The sequence below is a fragment of the Saccostrea cucullata genome, unplaced genomic scaffold (assembly GCF_032062105.1).
Source record: "Saccostrea cucullata isolate Sc308-1 unplaced genomic scaffold, CSIRO_AGI_Scuc_v1 ctg181, whole genome shotgun sequence".
Lineage (NCBI taxonomy): Eukaryota > Metazoa > Mollusca > Bivalvia > Ostreida > Ostreidae > Saccostrea > Saccostrea cuccullata.
In genome coordinates this window covers 703,493-722,791 of record NW_026936455.1, presented here as the reverse complement: position 1 = coordinate 722,791, position 19,299 = coordinate 703,493, and the positions used below count along the sequence as shown (strand labels likewise).

At 34.2% G+C, this 19,299-nt stretch overlaps 1 protein-coding gene across 1 annotated transcript; it reads left to right on the top strand.

Annotated features, from left to right (window-relative positions):
• Nucleotides 1-1,803: 1,803 nt before the first annotated feature.
• LOC134245624 (uncharacterized) lies at nt 1,804-8,797 on the top strand. The gene is made up of 3 exons (XM_062727888.1): nt 1,804-1,994; nt 2,746-2,953; nt 8,651-8,797. The coding sequence occupies exons 1-3, from the start codon at nt 1,931-1,933 to the stop codon at nt 8,745-8,747; spliced, it is 369 nt and encodes a 122-aa protein (XP_062583872.1). The 5' UTR covers nt 1,804-1,930; the 3' UTR covers nt 8,748-8,797.
• Nucleotides 8,798-19,299: the final 10,502 nt, after the last annotated feature.

The following is a 19,299-nucleotide window of genomic DNA, read 5'->3' as shown; positions in this document are numbered from 1 at the left end:
TTGATTAAACAAGAATATCAGCAGTCTCGTTTAAAGTCATCATTTCGCAAATTCTATGGTCGATACAATGACCTTGTCAGCAAGTACAATTTATCATTGAATGAAATGCTGACTGACGTTTTTCATACCAATTGTTAGTCCATTATTTATACACTGATTTGACCACGGATTTTTTCCGTTATTTCCTGATTATGACAACGAGCACACGGCGAGTGTGACCGGTCGGCAGGGGATGCTCACTCCTCCATGGCACCTGATCCCACCTCTGATGTTTCGGAGGTCCGTGTTTGCTCTGCTCTTATCTCTTATTTTGTATATTTGTTTAATGGACGTTGAGATTGAATACTGTTCGTTATTTCCATATCCTTCTGCAACATGCATTTAAGATTAATTTGTTGCTAATATATAATTAATAAACATGCATATGTATACCTAGAAATCAGGTTTATTGGGGGGTTAATTTTTGTTGTTTTCAAGGTATGAAGAGACCCACGAATTCATGTCCACCACGAAATGTAAAATGTTACATTGTACATACATAACTACTCAACAATTCTTCATCCACGAATTCAAATCCCTGCAAACTAAGAGTTCTTACCCAAACCACGAAAATTTGACCCCACAAAAATATGTGATATTACAGTACAGGAATTGAAAAGATACTCATAAGGATCACCTTTTTGAGTTGGCTCACATAGTGAGCTACTCCCTGTTAACACCGCCGTTTCAGAGCTCTAAAAATTTTTAACGCATTCATCAAGGTGATCCATGCGCCAAATATTATAGTTATATCAAAAAATGCTCTTGTTTGAGTGATAGTATAAACTTTTAGTATTTAATTTTAGTATATAAATTGGCACATTAGAAGACTACACTAAGGTACAAGATTCTATTTTTTGCTGCCTGTTGTAAAGTTTCAAAATCCAAGTGTTACTTTTCTTTTGTTATATGTACAGATCAGTAGAGTTACAGTCTCATTCGAGACTTCTGGTTTTCTTAGTACTGAATACATTATATGTATACATATATTTATAAAGCAGTAGGTTTGTGATGAAAGGATATGGGTGAACACAGAGAGCAAAATGCCTGTGATACACATTTAAAATCTCCATTTTTTGTATCATAATTTATGTATATCATATGTAAAATCTCTAAGATAAAAAAAAATCTCACGAAGGTTGAACTTGTTTCTATATGAAATGATATAGTGAATATGATTTTTTGGCTCACATCAAAAAAGTTTAAAGTTTTAATTTGTTGCTCCATCGATCATGCCCATAAGGACCATTTTTAAACTAATTTTTACGTATTTCTTTTTTCCCCAAGTATTCCTGAGACATATTATTTTTAATTAACCCTGCCCTATTTGTTTAAAATATCCTCTTGGGAGAAATTATCCTTTATTAAACAAAGTTACATTCCCTTTATCCGAGATTACTTCTTCCTACCAATAATTTTAATTGGTTCTATATGATTCTGGAGGAAAAATAATTTTTGTTAACGAAGACTATACTAATGAGCTTTTAATTCAGATGAGCTACACAGTACAAAAAAAACACAACAACAACAACGGTCGTGGAACAACACAACGCCAAAAATAAACAGCAACAATCCAAAAATCAAAATATTCTAATGAGAAAGGCATGAAAGGGTTCTGAAACGATTCATTCACTTTGTACAAGTAGTATTCCTGCGTGCATGATTCACTGATTAATCGTTATGGAGGGAAACACGGGCACAGGTAGATATCAGAGCTAGATATGCTAACAATGTAATTAATAATGATGATGACGATTTTCTCATTTCGCAAATAATTAGTCAGAACATGTAAAGACCCCCAGAGTTCATAGCGCGGTATGATCCGCGCCCCATCCTGAGGCTAAGTTGTAAGAAAACTGTTCTTTGTAATGTACGTTTTCGTTTGTTGATCATGTCTGCTTTTTCTGTTTTATCTGTATTTTTACTTGGACTTTTAGTTTTTCTTTTTAATTCAGGTATGTAGTTTAAGTAAGTTGTATACCTGTCTAAACATTAATAGTATTGTTTACTTCATATTTTCTGCCTGGGCTTGCTCAAATGAATAAATAATACAATCACCGAATATTCGGTTGCTTTCATCCCATTCAAGTAATAACATTCGAACACAATCTTAATTTATTTCTTTGATTTATACCTATCATAAAATTATAGATATGAATGAAAAATGCAGGTGCATCATAATAATTTAACTGGGGATACACTGTTTGAAAGGAATGGAATTAAATGTATCAATTTTACAGAAAATCAGTAGAATGTGTTGCAATAAAATATCAATATATTCGAACAAAATTATAACAATGTGAGGGAAAAAAGGAATTTACGTGATACAGTAAGAAAAATATCACGACTTTTGAAGATGAAGTTCAGTCAAAGCCGTTGAAAGTAGATTACATACGTACGTATAACAACTGGTTGGTTGTCCCATTCTTTTTCAAGAAATATGTGTTTAAAAATAATTAAATAAATAATTAGTAATAACTGCAATGAAATGCCGTTGAATTTTAGGAAAAGATGTATCAGGCAAGAGGAATTTAAGATGGAAGCATTTAAATTTAAAACTAGGTAGATTTAATTTTTAGTAGGACACTTCATTTGGTGTACTCTCTAAAATTGACATATCTAAAGCAGCACATGTATGCATTATTTGTTTCAATTTAATCCTAATTTTGCCCAAAGTTTTTATTTCCTACTTTTTTATTTACACAGTTGATCAGGCTGAAGGCGGAGAATGCTGCAAGGCTCATTACGATAACGGGGGATTACGTCATGACACCACGTGGTGTAGCCACTATTGTTGTCATGATCGACGGCGCATGTACAGCCCGCTCTACTGCTGTAGTGATTTCTTCAGGAGGGCCGACAGGTCTGACAGACTCGACTTCTGTAGCTCATGGTTTACAGCTTCCGCTAATCTGTAGGTTTTCATGTTGGTTAACATTATTGTCCCCCGCTTTCGCTAAAGCGAGGAGACATTAAATCTCATTCGTCTTACCGTCCGTCAGTCTTTCAGTCTCTCGGTCCGTCACAAAAACTTAAACATTGCCCTTAACTTTTGATCTAGTGGAGCTATGACTTTCATATTTCACGTGTGAATTTCCTGTGACAAGACCTTTCTTTGGGTACCACCAAATTTGACCTTTTGACCTTGGAGTTTGACCCACTTTTACACAAAAAATCAAAACTTTTACTTTGGCCATGACTTTTGAACAGCATAGCTACTAGGACTTTCATATTTCACATTTATACTCTTTGTGGCAAGATCTTTCATTGGATACCATCAACCTTGACCTTGGAGATTTCCATACTTATGAAAAAACTGTATCCTTGTCCATAACTTTTGTTCGGTACGAACAAGGGCTTTCATACTTCACACATATAATACTTGTGAAAAGACCTTTCATTGGATATCAAGATTTTGGCCTTGACCTTGGAGCTTGACCTACTTTAAAAAACCCTAACCATAACCTTTGAAGGGTTAGGGCTAGGGCTTTCATACTTCACATATTTTATCCTTGTGTGAAGACCTTTCATTGGAAAATAATAACACAGCTGACCATCTGATAATCTCTGTTGAGATTCTGCTGGGCTAGATATTTGGACTGACGCCCACACATTCTCTGGACAGCCATTCATAATTCATGTCTGGAAAGTAAGTCCCAAATTCGGCCGACTATAGCAAGAACTATTCACCTAGCCCAACTGCCATTCACTTCAATTAAGTCATTTGGTTGTTTATTTGAGTCTCTGTCACAATTAATTCTACATTCCTTGTTACTGTTTAAGCATGTAAATCCCAAGATAAAAATATTCACTTAAATCAATCTGCTTTCAAAATATGGTTCCTGTGGCGAAATTGTTTACCACCTCGCATAAAAGAGTTCACTTCACATATCTAATTTTTGTGAGAAAAACTTTCATTGGATACCAAGAACTTCAACTCTTTGACCTTGACTTTTGAGGGTTGACATACTTTTAAAAAACAAACCTTGACCATAACTTTTGAAGGGTTAGTCTTAGGGCTTTAATACTTCATATATTTTATTGTATGACAAGACCTTACATTAGATATCAAGAACTTTGACCCTTTGACCTTGGAGTTTGGCCTACTTTTTAAAAACTTTAACCTTGGCCATAACGTTTGAAGGGTTAGGGTTAGGGCTTTCTTACGTACTTCCCATATGTAATACTTGTGACAAGACCTTTCTTAAGAAAATAACAACTTTGGCCAATTGACCTCGGAGTTTGACCTACTTTTCAAAAACCTATCCTTGGGACAAAATATTTCCCAGCATGCTATGATTTCTGATTCCTTGAACTTGACCTTCACTATTGAACTTATTTTTCAAAAATTCAACTTTGGTGATAATTTCTAAATGACATATGATAAGGTGTTCATATTTGACACAATATGTCATTAAAATGACATCTCACCCACAAAGACACCGAAAGCGGGGGGGGGGGGGGCACAATTCTTTGAATTTGCTTGTTTAATCTACAGAATTTCTTTAGTGAAGGAGGTGGCAAAATAAATTGAAAAAACAACTTTTAATGTTAGATTTGGCGATTCCTTGTAAACTCAGATCATTACTGCTATAAGTCTGTCAAAACGTTATTTTCCGAAGGGTTACCTATAATGCGGAAAATACAAATTCATACCAATTCAGTGCGTGGAAAATTCGCTTGCAGAGTAGGTTTAATTAACCTGGCAAATATTATAGATATTTTTTTAATGGCTTATGTCCATCTGATATTGAACATCTTTAGGTGTTCCATCCCTAATAGGACCAGAGTCTCTAATCTTTCAATGCCTATCCCGTACACAATACTCTGATATTAATTTAAAGCATTTTACAGTAGAAAAGGATTTACAAGAGAAAGTTTTTAAAATGCCATTAACTAAGCAGCAATTATTAATAAAGATTGCATTGGACATTGAAGTCTTTGGTGAGTCGGGGACAAGTGATTTATTAAAATAACAAGAGGCCCAAGGGCCTTATAGGTCACCTGAGCATTATGCAACAACTTTCCAGTGATTGAACTTGATTCATGTTTTAAGCCAGATGCTATGGCATTCACAATTTTAAAAGAGGCACCATTGTTCATCATAACTATACACTTAGCAGTTGCTTAGTTTGGTTACTTAATACCCTAGGCAGGGTAGAGGAACAAAAATGCATTTCAACACATGAACCCTTTAAGACTAGATCCACAATTCTTGAAAAGGCATCCCTGCTTTTCAAAAATATTTGATTAATACCACCAAGGAGCAGATTTCAAGCAATTCATTCATTTTCAGTATATAAGTACAGCCCCCCTCCCTCTATGGTACCCCTGACCCTGGGGCCTTGAAATTCACAATTCTGGAAGATTAGGGCCCTTGTTCATCATAACTATATAGGTAGTTCATCTGCTTAATACCCAGGAGCAGAGAAGAACATTTTCAAAGATTTAATGTATTTTCACTATACAATCAATAGAGCCCCGCCCTAACACCAGAAACCCTGACCCTGGGGCCATAAAATTCACAAATTTGGAACAGGCATTCTCGCTCATCATAACTATGTACTTAGTTAGTTTAATACCTAGGAGCAGAAAAGTGAATTTTCAAAGAATTCATGTTTTTTCACTAGAAAATAATCCACAGAGCCCAGCCCTAACACCATAACCCCTGATTCTGGAGCCATAAAATTCACAAGTTTAGTAGAGGCACCCTTGCTTATCATAATTATGCACTTAGTTAGTTTATTAAATTCTTAGGAGCAGAGAAAAAGATTTTCAAAGAATTCATGTTTTTTCACTATATAATAAATAGAGCCCCTCCCTAACACCATAACCCCTGATTCTGGAGCCATAAAATTCACAATTTTAGTAGAGGCACCCTTGCTTATCATAACTATGCACTTAGTTAGTTTATTTAATACCTAGGAGCAGAGAAGATTTTCAAAGAATTAAGACATTTTCACTATATAATCAATAGAGACCCGCCCTAAAATCAGAACCCCTGACCCTGGGGCCATCAAATTCACAATTTTGGTAGAGACACTCTTGCTCATCATAACTATGTACTTAGTTGGTTTATTTAATACCTAGGAACAGAGAAGATGATTTTCAAAGAAATAATGCATTTTCACTATATACTTATTTAGCCCCGCCCTAACACCAGAACCCCTGACCCCAGGGCCATAAATTTCACAATTTTGAAAGAGGCACCCTTGCTGATTACAATCATGCAAACGATTTGCCTGCTTGATGTCCAAGAGTAAAGAAGAAGATTTTTAAAGATTGCATTAATTTTAGTGGTTTTGGCCCCACCCCTCAGGCCCCAGGTGGGCAAGGATCATGAAATTCACAATTTTTGTTCCCCTTCACCCATAGATGCTTTTTGCCAAATTTGGTTGAAATTGGTTCAGTGGTTGCAGAGAAGAAGCTGAAAATGTTCAACTGTTAACGCACGACGAACGACGACGGACGAAAACGGATAGCAATAGGTCACCTGAGTTTACTCAGGTGACCTAAAAATCCAAATAATGAGAATACCATGCAATAGATACTGTGATGTAATGATGCATTAAACATTAGAAATAGAATGAAAATATAATACAATTTTTTTTAACAGAAACTTTTTTAAAATTGATTTTTATATTATTTAAAAATTGAGGGAGATAACTCTTACCTAAATTTATGGTCATAATTTAGGACATATGTCATTCTTACATGCTAGTAATAAATATGAACTATGTCTAAATATACAAGTCAGAGTATTCAACACCTATACATTTGTTATGCTAATTTCATTGAAACTGTTGCCATAAAGGATGTAATACCTTAAAATGTAGTTGTGTGTTGAATCGCAAAATGCTGCAAAACTATCGATCACTTATTTAGCTCATCTGAGCCAAAGGCTCAAAGAGCTAATGCTATGGCCATTCGTGCAGTGTGCGTAAATTTCTTAGAATATGGACCATAACTCAAGAACCCTTTGGCCAATCATAGTCAAATTTGTCACATGGTATCCCTGGCCCAAGGGCTACTATTATTATACTAAAACTAGGTTTTAGACCCTTAAACAAGGGGAGATAATCAGGAAAATAAAACCAACAGTACTGTTTGCTAAAAAATTCTCCAGAACCACCAGGCAGATTTTCACTAAACTTACATACAAGGATCAGGATATGTTGAAGATTTAAATTTGCACGCGGAATTACTCTGCAGCAAAGGACGTGGTCTCAAGGCCACTTCAAATTTTACCAAAAATTTTACTTTATAAAAAGATTGATATTTTGTTTATCATAAAGACTGGGGTAATCAAATTTTGTAAGTTGATGCATCTTAGGACTTCACATCATGTTAAGTCAAAAGTAGGTCACAGTGACCTACTTTTTTTATTTTGCAGGCATTAGTTTTGAAAGTGATTTTGAGACATATGTTGGACACTTTAAGCTAATGATCATCAAACTTTGTCAGTTGATGCATCTTGGGTCCTCGAACAACGTCAACTTAAAAGTAGGTCACCGTGAACTCCTTTTTGAATTTTATGGCTTATCTTTTTCAAAAAAATACAATTAATTCAGACACTGAAAGGTTTAGAATCATCAAATCTTTTAAGTGCATCTTGAGGCCTTAAAACATATTTATGAAAAAGTAGGTCACTGTGACCTACTTTTTATATTTTGCAGCATTTGTTTTCAAATTGTTTAAAAGGTATATTTTGAATACTTAGAGACCTATGAACATAAAACTTTGTAAGTTAATGCATCTTGGGTCTTCGGAAAACATCGACCAAAAAGTAGGTCACAGTGACCTACTTTTGACATTTTATGGTTATATTTACGTATCTTAGGTGCTTGTTGGCTTAGAATCATCAATTTTTATCAGGTGACCTACTTTTAACATTTTATGGCTTTATTTCAGTATCTCAGGTACTTATTGGCTTAGAATCATCAAACTGTCAGTTGATCCATCTTGGATTTTCGGAGAATGTCGACCAAAAAGTATGTCATGGTGACGGTGACCTACTTTTGAATATCTCAGGTACTTATTGGTTTAGAAGCATCAAACTTTGTCAGTTCATCTTGGGTTTTCGGAGAATGTTGACCAAAAAGAAGGTCACGGTGAACTACTTTTTAATACCTCGGGAACTTATTTGCCTAGAATCATTAACCTTTGTCAATTAATGCATCATGAGTCCTCAGAAAACCTCAATTAAAAAGTATAGTACATGTATTTTATAGTTATATTGAAATATATTTTGTCCTAACTGGCTAAGAATCATCAAACTTTGTCAGTTGATGCATCTTGGGTCTTAGGATATTTAGAATTAGGGCTTCAATATAACAGAAGTGATAGGTTGTACAATTTATCAGAAGAGCGATTCTAGGCCCTTGGGCCTCTTGTATTGCTGAAGTTTAGAAAAGTTATTTGATTTTCTTTTTTGTGCACATATCTGTAATTATTTTATTTTAAAATTTCGCAATGAAACAACAATTCTTAAAATGCGTTCCCATTTTTTTTTTATTCAACGTGTTCAGCCGAAGAAAAAAACAAAGATAAGAAGATAAGATATAGATAAGAGTCTACTACGTTTTAATATCATACTGATTTTGCTTTGTAGATGGGCGCCCGTGTTGATAGCCATTGTTATAATCGCCATTTTGATTGGTTGTGGAATATGTTGCTGTTGCATTCCGGGATTTTGTTTCTGTTGTTGACATTCCAGGGAACAAAAAAAACTGAAAAGACACGTTATGAAATGCATCACCTCCCTCTCTCTCTCTCTTCTCTTCTCTCTCTCTCTCTCTCTCTCTCTCTCTCTCTCTCTCTCTCTCTCTCTCTCTCTCTCTCTCTCTCTCTCTCTCTCTCTCATGAATTGAAAAGTTGAAGATACTTACAACTCTTTAAAAATTGCAAGTAATATATATGTTGTTGTTATAAAACCATTACCTACACTCTTAAAAAAGTTTTACTTAGTAGTCATTTTTTACTTGAAATAACAAAGATAAGTAATAGATAATTACTAAGCATTTACTTAAAAATTAAAATCAATTACTGAAATATATGTCAATTACTAGATTCAAAAGTTTTACTTGATTTTTGTATTTTAAAGAATTGTTTTACTTACACACTAGAACGTTTTACTTAGTAATTTATATTTACTTAAATTTGTGTATATAAGTAATAACATTACTTGGTCTTTACTTACATTTTACTACTATTTACTATATAATTAATATTTAAATGCCCCCGTAAACGGGGGTATATAGTTTTTGTCGTGCATGTCTGTCTGTCTAGCTGTCTCTCTGTTTGTCTGTTTATCTGCAGAAACTTTAACCTTGCCCATAACTTTTGATTTAGCGGAGCTATGACTTTCATATTTCACACGTGTATTCCTTTTGACAAGACCTTTCTTTGAGTATCACCAAATTTGACCTTGACCTTGAAATTTGACTCACTTATACACAAAAATTCCAAACTTATTCTTTATCCAAATCTTTTGAACAGTAAATACCAGGACATTTATACTTCACATATATATTTTTTGTTGAAAGAACTTTCATTGAATACCAGCAACTATGAAATTTTGACTTTGACCCTGGAAATTTCCATCCTTGTGAAAAAAAAACTTTAACCTTGGCCATAACTTTTGAACGGTAAGGAATAGTGCTTTCATACTTACATATATGTAATCATTTTGAGAAGACCATTCATAGGATACCAAGAACTCTGACCCCTTGACCTTGGAGTTTGACCCACTTTTAAAAAGCAAACCTTGACTGTAAATGGATTAGGGTTAGTGCATGCATACTTTACATAGTTCATCCTTGTGACAAGACCTTCTTTGGGTACCACCAAATCTGCCCCTTTATCCTTGACCTTGGAGTTTGACCTACATTTCAAAATTGGTAACCTTGACCATAACTTCTGAAGGGTTGAGGCAAGTGTTTCCATATTTCAAATATGTATTTTTTGTGGCAAGATCTTTCATTAGGTACCAATATCCTTGACATTTTGACCTTGGAGATATCAAGAAATCCCAATAATTTAGATTTGCATATAAGAAAAGTTTAACCTTTGCTATGTTGCCATACAGGGGCATAGGTGTTTGAATTGTATTTAATTGATTTACTTAAAACAAAAATTTATTTACTAAATCAAGGAAAATTCATATCAGTAATTACTTAAATATGGTAGTCTAATCACTATTTGCCTGTGAGAAGGAGTTATCTTTCTTCTAAATATACCTTCATGTGAAAAAATAGTCACACTTAATAAAAATGCGATATTAAGTACTTGAAATGTTTAACCATTTTTAAAATGGTCCTTAAAAAGATACAACTTATCCAATTTTTAAGACTTTCGAAGTTGGAATCAAATGTTATATTGTTATATATAATAAAACAATTACAAGCAAACTGGCAAAAGAAATAGAAAGTATAATTGTTTCCATCAGAAGTAGATTTCTTCTATTAAACTATTTAGAGGGGCCAAATAGGGAACTCTAATAAATAAATCTGTGAGTAGTACTCACATGTCAGAGGGTCGGTACCTCGCAGTGTTTCTAGTAAATAATGTCGATTTTAGTAAATATGATAAGTATTTCTTAATTTCAGAATTACATTTACTTAGTAATAATTCATAAAATTTAGTAAATAGAAAGCATATTATCTCTAAATTAAGTAATAATAATTTAACAAAAATGAGTAGTTCATTTACTAACTTAAAGTAATACAATTCCTATAATGTAAGTACACTGTAATTCTATTGATACTTAGTAAATCATTTTATAAGTAAATGAATTCATCCTTATTACTAATTATGTTTACAATTACTAACCATGATAGTCATTTACTTGCTATTCTGACTAAATGGATTACTAATAATTACTAGTTTTTCTTAATCTAATATCTTATTTTAAAAACAACAAGTAAAACTTTTTTTAGAGTGTATGCCCATAAGCAATTAACTTTTTACTGTTTTTTGTGGGTTTTTTATTCGTTTATTCTTAAATGTTCTTATAAATGTGTTTGTGAATGCATAAGGGAATATATTCCTATACATACATATTTGTTCGAATTCCTAGTTTTGCAAAATGTTAATGTTAAAAAGAATATCTAAATGTCATGAATTGAAATGAAAAAATTAAGAAAGTTAATAGAATGACACAATTTCATTCAGTTAATGTAATATTACTGGGATACCTCAAATTTACCAAAAACTCTACATGTCTAATCTTGAAAAATGAATTGTAGCTAAAATATTTCTTTATACATATTTTTATGATTTAAATCTAGAAAAGAATTTTACCGATATTGCCTCGAAATGCTATTTTTGATGCTTTTTGGATTATCACAGCATAATAAACTGTTTTAAAATATTAGCTCTAATGTAAATACGGGAGAGGAGAGTGTCTAGTGCATTTGGACATGCCAATAATTGGTCGAATTTTCAAAATGTGTGCCACACATCCCGTTTTTCCCCACTTGTTGCCAAACTTAGTTAACGTATTGTTATCTATAGTTCACGGTTTGAAAACTATATTATTGTACAGTCGATAAACCTTGTTTATCAACTGTGAAACTTTGTTTAGTTCATTTTTGTGAATTTGGCGTGCCATAGCTGTGATTATTCTATGGTGACATATTTCTGCCTCCTACATGCAAGAAAATTATATTAACATGCAAGATAATTATGTCTACATGTAAGATAATTATGTCTACATGCAGGTATAAATTTGTATAAGAATCTTATTGTAATATGGTTAAAATCACGTACATAAGTCCTTATCTCACATTGTAGATGCAAGATGCGAGATAATTATGTTACCATGCGAGATAATTATGTTACCATGCGAGATAAGTATGTTACCATGCGAGATACATGTAATTATGTAGATATGCAAAATATTTATGTCAACATGCAAGTTAATTATGTAAACATGCCATTTATTTATGCGAACAACTGAACATGCAAGATACTAATATTAACATGCAAGATACTTATTTAGACATGCAAAATATTTATGTTCAGGTGCAAGATAATTATGTTGACATGCTACTTATTTCTGTCAACATGCGAGTTTTGTTTTAACGTAAAAGATGTTAATGTCAATCTGCAAGAAAATAAGTTGTATATCAACTTACATATCTTGCATGTTGACAAAAATAAGTCGCATGTTGACATAATTATCTTGCATGTTAACATAAATAAGTCGAATGTTGATATAATTATCTTGCATGTTGACAAAAATAAGTTGCATGTCTACATATTTATGTTGCATTTTGCATCTTAAATTTCAGATACAGGCGTTAGTTAGTAAATTTGCCCATACATGTATTTAAATTATATTTTCTTATAAGATTGGTAACTTGCATGTGAACATAATTAACTTGCATGTTGACATAAATATTTTGCTTGTCTACATAAATATGTTGCATGTTAACTTAATTTATCCTGCATGTAGGGGGCAGAAATATATGCCACCATAGTACCCAATTGCAACTTCTCGAGCCTTTCCGACAAACGGAAAAGCAACGCGTAGACAAACCCTTTTTCACAAACTTTGAAATAAATGTTTGAAATCTTATTTTTGGAGCATGGATTTTAACTTTATTGAATGTAAATATAGTACCTTAAATATATAAGGGAATTTTAACACCTTCAATCCTATATTCAAATACACAGGAGGATGTATAAATTTTTAACATCCGGGTACATTTGAGGTTGTTTTTCCGACCTCTAACGGATGATGTTTGAGTAACGCTTGCAATTGGCGAGTAATGACATGAATACGTACTATTGTACCCTTAAAGTAACATGTACACACAGAAACATCCGCTGAGGAAGTTAAATACCACATAGAGGCCCAAGCGTTCATTTATATTCCACATTTTGTTGGAGATTTGAAGGATCATTGTAGATTTAATGGATCATTCATCAGCGCGACACATGTACATGTAGGTATCACTTTCCCGGCCAGTATGTGTCCGTTTGTCTGTCGCTTTATACCTTGAGAGCAGTACTTAGTACCGCAGGAATTTTTTTAGCTTGTATATTGCTTGGAAGAATGGCTGTAAAAATATATCAGGGTTACCAAGACCTTTGAATTTTAAATATGTTCTGCTTTTAAAATAGACTCATGTGCTTATACATATATTCTTTTACTTTTTAGAGGTACATGTAAGTTTATGCTTGGGGAAATGCATTGCTTTTCGTTATGTATACATGTTCAAAAACATAGGCTTTATATCAGGAACCATTTAGCAACAAAACAAAAATTCCATTAGATGTTATGTTATCAACAAGGCTTGTTTGTGAAACACTGTTGCCCCGTATGGCAACACAGCGAAGATTAAACTTTTCTTAAACGCAAATTGAATATATTTAGTAACCAAAGTATGGTCTTCTCACGAAAGCCATAGCACCACCTGTTCAAAAGTTATGGGCAAGATTATCTGTCTAGAGAAGGATATGGAAATAATGAACAGTATTCAATCTCAACGTCCATGAAACAAATATACAAAATAAGAGCAGAGCAAACACGGACCTCCGAAACATCAGAGGTGGGATCAGGTGCCATGGAGGAGTGAGCATCCCCTGCCGACCGGTCACACCCGCCGTGTGCTCGTTGTCATAATCAGGAAATAACGGAAAAAATCCGTGGTCAAATCAGTGTATAAATAATGGACTAACAATTGGTATGAAAAACGTCAGTCAGCATTTCATTCAATGATAAGTTGTATTTGCTGACAAGGTCATTGTATCGACCATAGAATTTACGAAAAGATGACTTTAAACGAGACTGTTGATATTCTTGTTTCATCAACTTGCTTGTCAATAATTTACCTCGTTTAAGAAATTGTTCATACGTAGAACATGCTCTTGCGTATCGAATCAACTGAGATATAAATACTCCGTATGCAGGTGATGAAGGTATATTGCTGCATAAGTAAGGGAAGTTGACGATGGAAAAGTTAAAGTCATCACGTTTATCATAAAGCTTGGTTGTTAGATTACCATTAATGTCTTTTTCAAGTAAAATATCCAAGTATGAAGCAGAAGTGTCGGACTCTGTGTTATCTTTTATCTCAAGCTCACCAGGACATATCGTGTCGACGTAGGAATGGAAATTATCTTTATTAATTGACAATACGTCGTCGATATATCTAAATGTCGAGTTGAAGGCCACAGCAAGTGTTTTCTTCTTTTCAAGTAAAAGATTTTGCATAAATTCTGCTTCATATAAATATAAAAATAAGTCTGCTAATAACGGAGCGCAATTTGTACCCATGGGAATTCCAATAGATTGTTGGAATACCTGGTCTCCAAAAACCACATAGATATTGTCAATCAGAAACTCAAGCATCTTCTTGATGTCAACTTCAGAGTACTTGTGTGTGCAATCAGAATCTGTTTAAACAAAATAATTTTTCAAATGACCAATGACGAGGTAAGTAAACTTACGAGTTCCATTGCTGTCTTTCTGTCTGTCTGTTTGTTTGTCGGCAAAAACTTTAACCTTGTCCATATTTTTTTTTATTTAGTGGCGTATGACTTTCAAATAAATTTCACACATGTATTCCTTGTGACAGATCACCAAATTTGACCTTGACCTTGGAGTTTGACACACTTTCAAGTAAAAATTCCACGCTTCTACTTTGGCCCTAACTTTTAACGGTAGATACTAGGACTTTCATACTTCATATATGTATTTTTTTGTGAAAGGACGTTTTATTAGATACCAACAATTTTGACCTTTGCCTTGGAGATTAACGTTCTTTAAAAAAAAACTTTAACCCTTGTCAACACTTTTGAATAATAAGTGCATGAACTTTCATACTACACATAAGTAATCCTTATGAAAGGACCTTTCATGGGATTTCAACAACTTGACCCTGAAAACTTTACCTTGGAGTTTGACCTACTTTATAAAAATAAACACAATTTGATTATAACTTTTGAAGGGGTGTTGTTAAAACGTGGAACAGAAAGTGAAACGGAACGGAAAACGGAAAATTTTTGTCAAAATAACAGAGATTCAATATAAATCAGATAAAAGAGCAATATTCCTGCTGTAAATGTCATTTCTAATAAAAATTTATTGTAAACTATTATATATAATCATGAGTCATAAACACTCTCCGTGGAAAAAAATAGTACTGAAAGAACACCCCCCCCCCACTTCCACGTAATAGGATTTTCGTGTTTGGGCAAATGACATATCCCCCTTTTTTTGCTTGTCAAATTTGTTGTATGTTGGAAATTTTTTACTGCCCCCCCCCCCCCACCACCACCACCACCCCCTCTTTCAATTTGTTTCCAATGTCAATGTCTGTAAAGACAAAAATAACTACTTATGATATTCAGATTGTGCATGCAGTGTCGAATTCACGAATCGTGTAAGGGGGAGTGGCAGTTTCGAGTCTGTGTAAGGGCCCATATCCACATTAATAATTGATTTATTAAACCTTATGTATATTTTGAACACAAAAAGGGGGCAGACCTATTACAACTTTTCAGACCTTTCCGATGAGTGGGTAAACAAGCTCATTTTTACTGGGTCATTCATATACACCCCCCTAAACATACACACATATGACATGTACCGCAAACAAACATAATTTAACTTCACTGAATGCAAAGATTCTGCATTATATCTACCACAAGAAAGTTTTCCAACTTTGTCTATCCAGAATTTAAATATATAGAAAGCTACTTCATTTTGAATGAAATTTTAAGAACCAGTGTGTATAAGAGATGTTTATTTGAGCTGAACATAAAGGTTTGTAGGTTTGCCCTAAACGTAATCTTAATAATATTTTTTTACATTTTATTTCTCTTACCATCATTCATCTAGATATCAAATATTCCCCCCACCCCCAGTCATAACCTTTTCACTACGGAAATCTTCGTTCAAGTTGACATCCTCACAATTATTTTTGTGAATGTAAGTAATGTAGTACATGTATATGTTATTGTAAAATATATAGTACTAAAAGATGTTGGAGTTAGAACTTATCCCCCCCTAATCAAACAATTGTCTTCTTTTGTGTTTTTGCTTGTCAAATACTTTTCAAGTTCTTTTAACCCCCCCCCCCACCCCATTTTTTTCAAATTCCATTCTAGGTGAATTCTTTGTAAGCGATTTTCGTTAAGAAGATACCAAGCATTATAAAATCAACTTGAATTTAATAGTGGGGGTCGAATATGTACAAAATATATCGTTTATGATAAGATTTGTGTATTTTAAGTGATTTAATCCAAAATGATATATTCCGTTTTCCGTTCCGTTCCGCTTTCCGTTCCGTTTTTTCGTTCCGCGTTTGAGCAACACCCCTTTTGAAGGGTTGTGTCTATGGCTTTCATGTTTCACATATTTAATCCACAGGTGCTCGTGGACAGGATTATTCTTACCACCCCCCCCCCCCTCAAACTTTCAATATTAAAAAAAAACTGATTTTTTTCTTCATTTCTAATCTCTGACAACTTAATCTACATGTTTCTTTTTGTAATATTTCTATTTATAAATATATCAATTACTGTGGAGTATATGTTATTTCTAATGCGATGATGAGATGGCGCGACAATGCAATGACGATGATGCGATGGTAAGATAAAGTGAGAGCGCGATGCATATATGACGCGATGACATGATAGTGCGATGACAATGATGCGATGGTGCGTTGACGATTAAGCGATATTCACTATCGCTCCACGGTGCCATTGCACATCGTCATTGCCTAATCGCGCTATCGCATCAGCATCATCGCAACATTACTTCATCATTATCGTACCATCGCTTAATCGTCATCGCATTATCGTGTCATTGCATTATCAACCCAAACCTCGATGATGCGATAGTGAACTGCATGGCCCTATCCGGATTCCATACTATCCGGATTCCATAATTGGTAGATTAAGTAAACGTAGTATTTTTTATGAGAGGACCATTTTACATGTAGTTTAAAAATATTGATAAGGTAAAAAAAAATTCTGGCTCATCAATTAATTTGACAACCACAAAATGGATAACTTTTTCTAAATGCAGGGAATAAAAAAGAGGGGGGTGGGTAGTACTAAATTTTGAGTTCTTTAGGACGACAATAAATGCCAGATTTTACACAGCCAATCAAATAGCCCGCTTATAAGTATTGCATAAAATCTAAAACATTCTCCCTCTCGTAGGAATTAATTAAAGTTGTTAAATCGCGCAGGTGCTTGGGGACGACGGCAGATACTACCACTGCGCCACAGAGGCAAAAAAAAATGAAATACAGTACCAGTAGGACTACGATGTTGCATGGTCATGGATCAATGAGTGGTTTGCATACAGGCCTTTTATTGACCATCAGACTAACCTTTTTATCAAGTAAACAGTTCATCTTGTTTAAAAAGATTAAAGTTTTTATCTGATTAGATAAAGGGGATCCCTGTGGTAGTGATGTAATTTGCAATCTTGAGTTGACAAAAAATAAATATTGTATGGAATACATGTTACACCTACGATATAAATTAAGATAAATCGATCAAGAAATGAAAACTTTCCATAGTGAGCAAGGTATTTTGGTACGTGTGCCCCCTAAAATGAAATAATTATTGATTTCTGCGGACCTGTAGGGGAGGGGGGTATAAACTGACTTCCTTCACCGGGAGCATAGATAGTTCAATGAATGTAAAAAAAAACCGATTAAATCATCTCAAAATTAGTCATTCTGATATCTTATATTATTCAGAATTGATAGTGTGGAACCAAGTTTTTTTGGTCATGACCTTCGACGCAAGAATTTGGGTGGGTTAAGTTTTTTTCCGAGGGAGTGGTAATTTAAGTCTGGACTGAAGAACAGCTAGACCAAGGTGAATCAAGCTAGCGTCGCGATGGAGATGAATATCATTGTCATAATAAAATATTTACATCCACTGAATAATTTCTCCTTAATGCCTAGGTCACATTTCCCGGCCGGTAGCCGTAGACCGGTGGTAATCGGTAGTAATCCATGGTGTTAACGATGCCCCAACATCGGTCCACATCGGCCAATTAGTCCTAATAGTATCAGTCACATTATCCAGCGATGTGCATACGATGGGCAACCAATGTGTTTTATGAGAAAAATGGCGTGGTTGCCGGCCGGACTTGCAAAGGTTCAGCGATGCATTGCTAATCATAAAACGGTGATCCAGACTAAATCGGCCGATGTATATTACATCGCTCATACATTGGTGAACATCGTTCGTACATCGGTCGACTACGGGCCAATGTTTGGTCGAACATCGACCGATGATCGGTCGCTATCTGTTGAACACCGCTCAACCCCCCGATGACCTCAGATTCAACGGATATTAATTGACGATGCTCGGCCATACATCGGCCGATCCTTGAAAGATGGGTTGCCGATGAGCAGTGATGTGAGGCATCGTTGGAGACATTGCTGAATTTTAACTACGAATTATTTCCTACCGATGACCCCACCGATTCGCAAAAAAGACTAAGTCACCGTCCGATCACTAGTGGTGCCCGGCCGGCAACCACGCCATTTTCATCAAAAAAGGCATCGGTTTCTCACCGTATACCCCATCGTTGGATAAAGTGACTTATACATTATTTGTTAAGAAAACCCACTGCATTAATCACTGCATGAACTACAGTAGGCATGTCGCCTGTACAGATTTCGTGATCAGTGGCTGTTCCATCAATGAAACGTAAAATGACGTTCACATCATTAATACAAAAAATTATCTTTTTAATCCTACTTTAAATGATTATTTAAACAGATATAAATATAAACAATAAAATGTCTTTGTTTTTTATTACTGGAATTAACGGTCCCAGCTATTGCAGAAAAAATTTACATAAATCGCTTACGCGGGTTATGTATTTTTTTCTGCAACAGCTGCTTCCGTTTATTTCCAGTAATAACAAACAAAGAGAGTATTTAATTGTTTAAATGAAATAGTTCTTTTTTCAAATCTGTGTAAAGGTACGTATTATCAAAAGATATGCATTTAATTATAAGATCTAAAATTAAAAAAAAAAATTAAGAGGAAAGATTAAGATAAATTTATAAAAACGTTTCATATGCATTTTAAATATCTAAGGAACTAAGGCCCGTGAAAATACTGCCAAAATTAGATATCGTGGAAAGATCGTGAATTTTCCTAGACTGTATCATATCTTTTAGTCTGGATAAAATTTAGGACAGTAAATTTTCGATAAGGTCACATCTATTGGTTTTACCTATTTTTTTTATGACTTGCAGATAAAAATAGATT

Coding starts and splice junctions, on each gene's coding strand:
- LOC134245624 (XM_062727888.1), top strand. CDS start 1,931: ATGTCTGCTTTTTCTGTTTTATCTGTATTTTTACTTGGACTTTTAGTT. Junction 1,995..2,745: donor AGTTTTTCTTTTTAATTCAG/GTATGTAGTTTA, acceptor TTATTTACACAG/TTGATCAGGCTGAAGGCGGA. Junction 2,954..8,650: donor TTTACAGCTTCCGCTAATCT/GTAGGTTTTCAT, acceptor TTTGCTTTGTAG/ATGGGCGCCCGTGTTGATAG.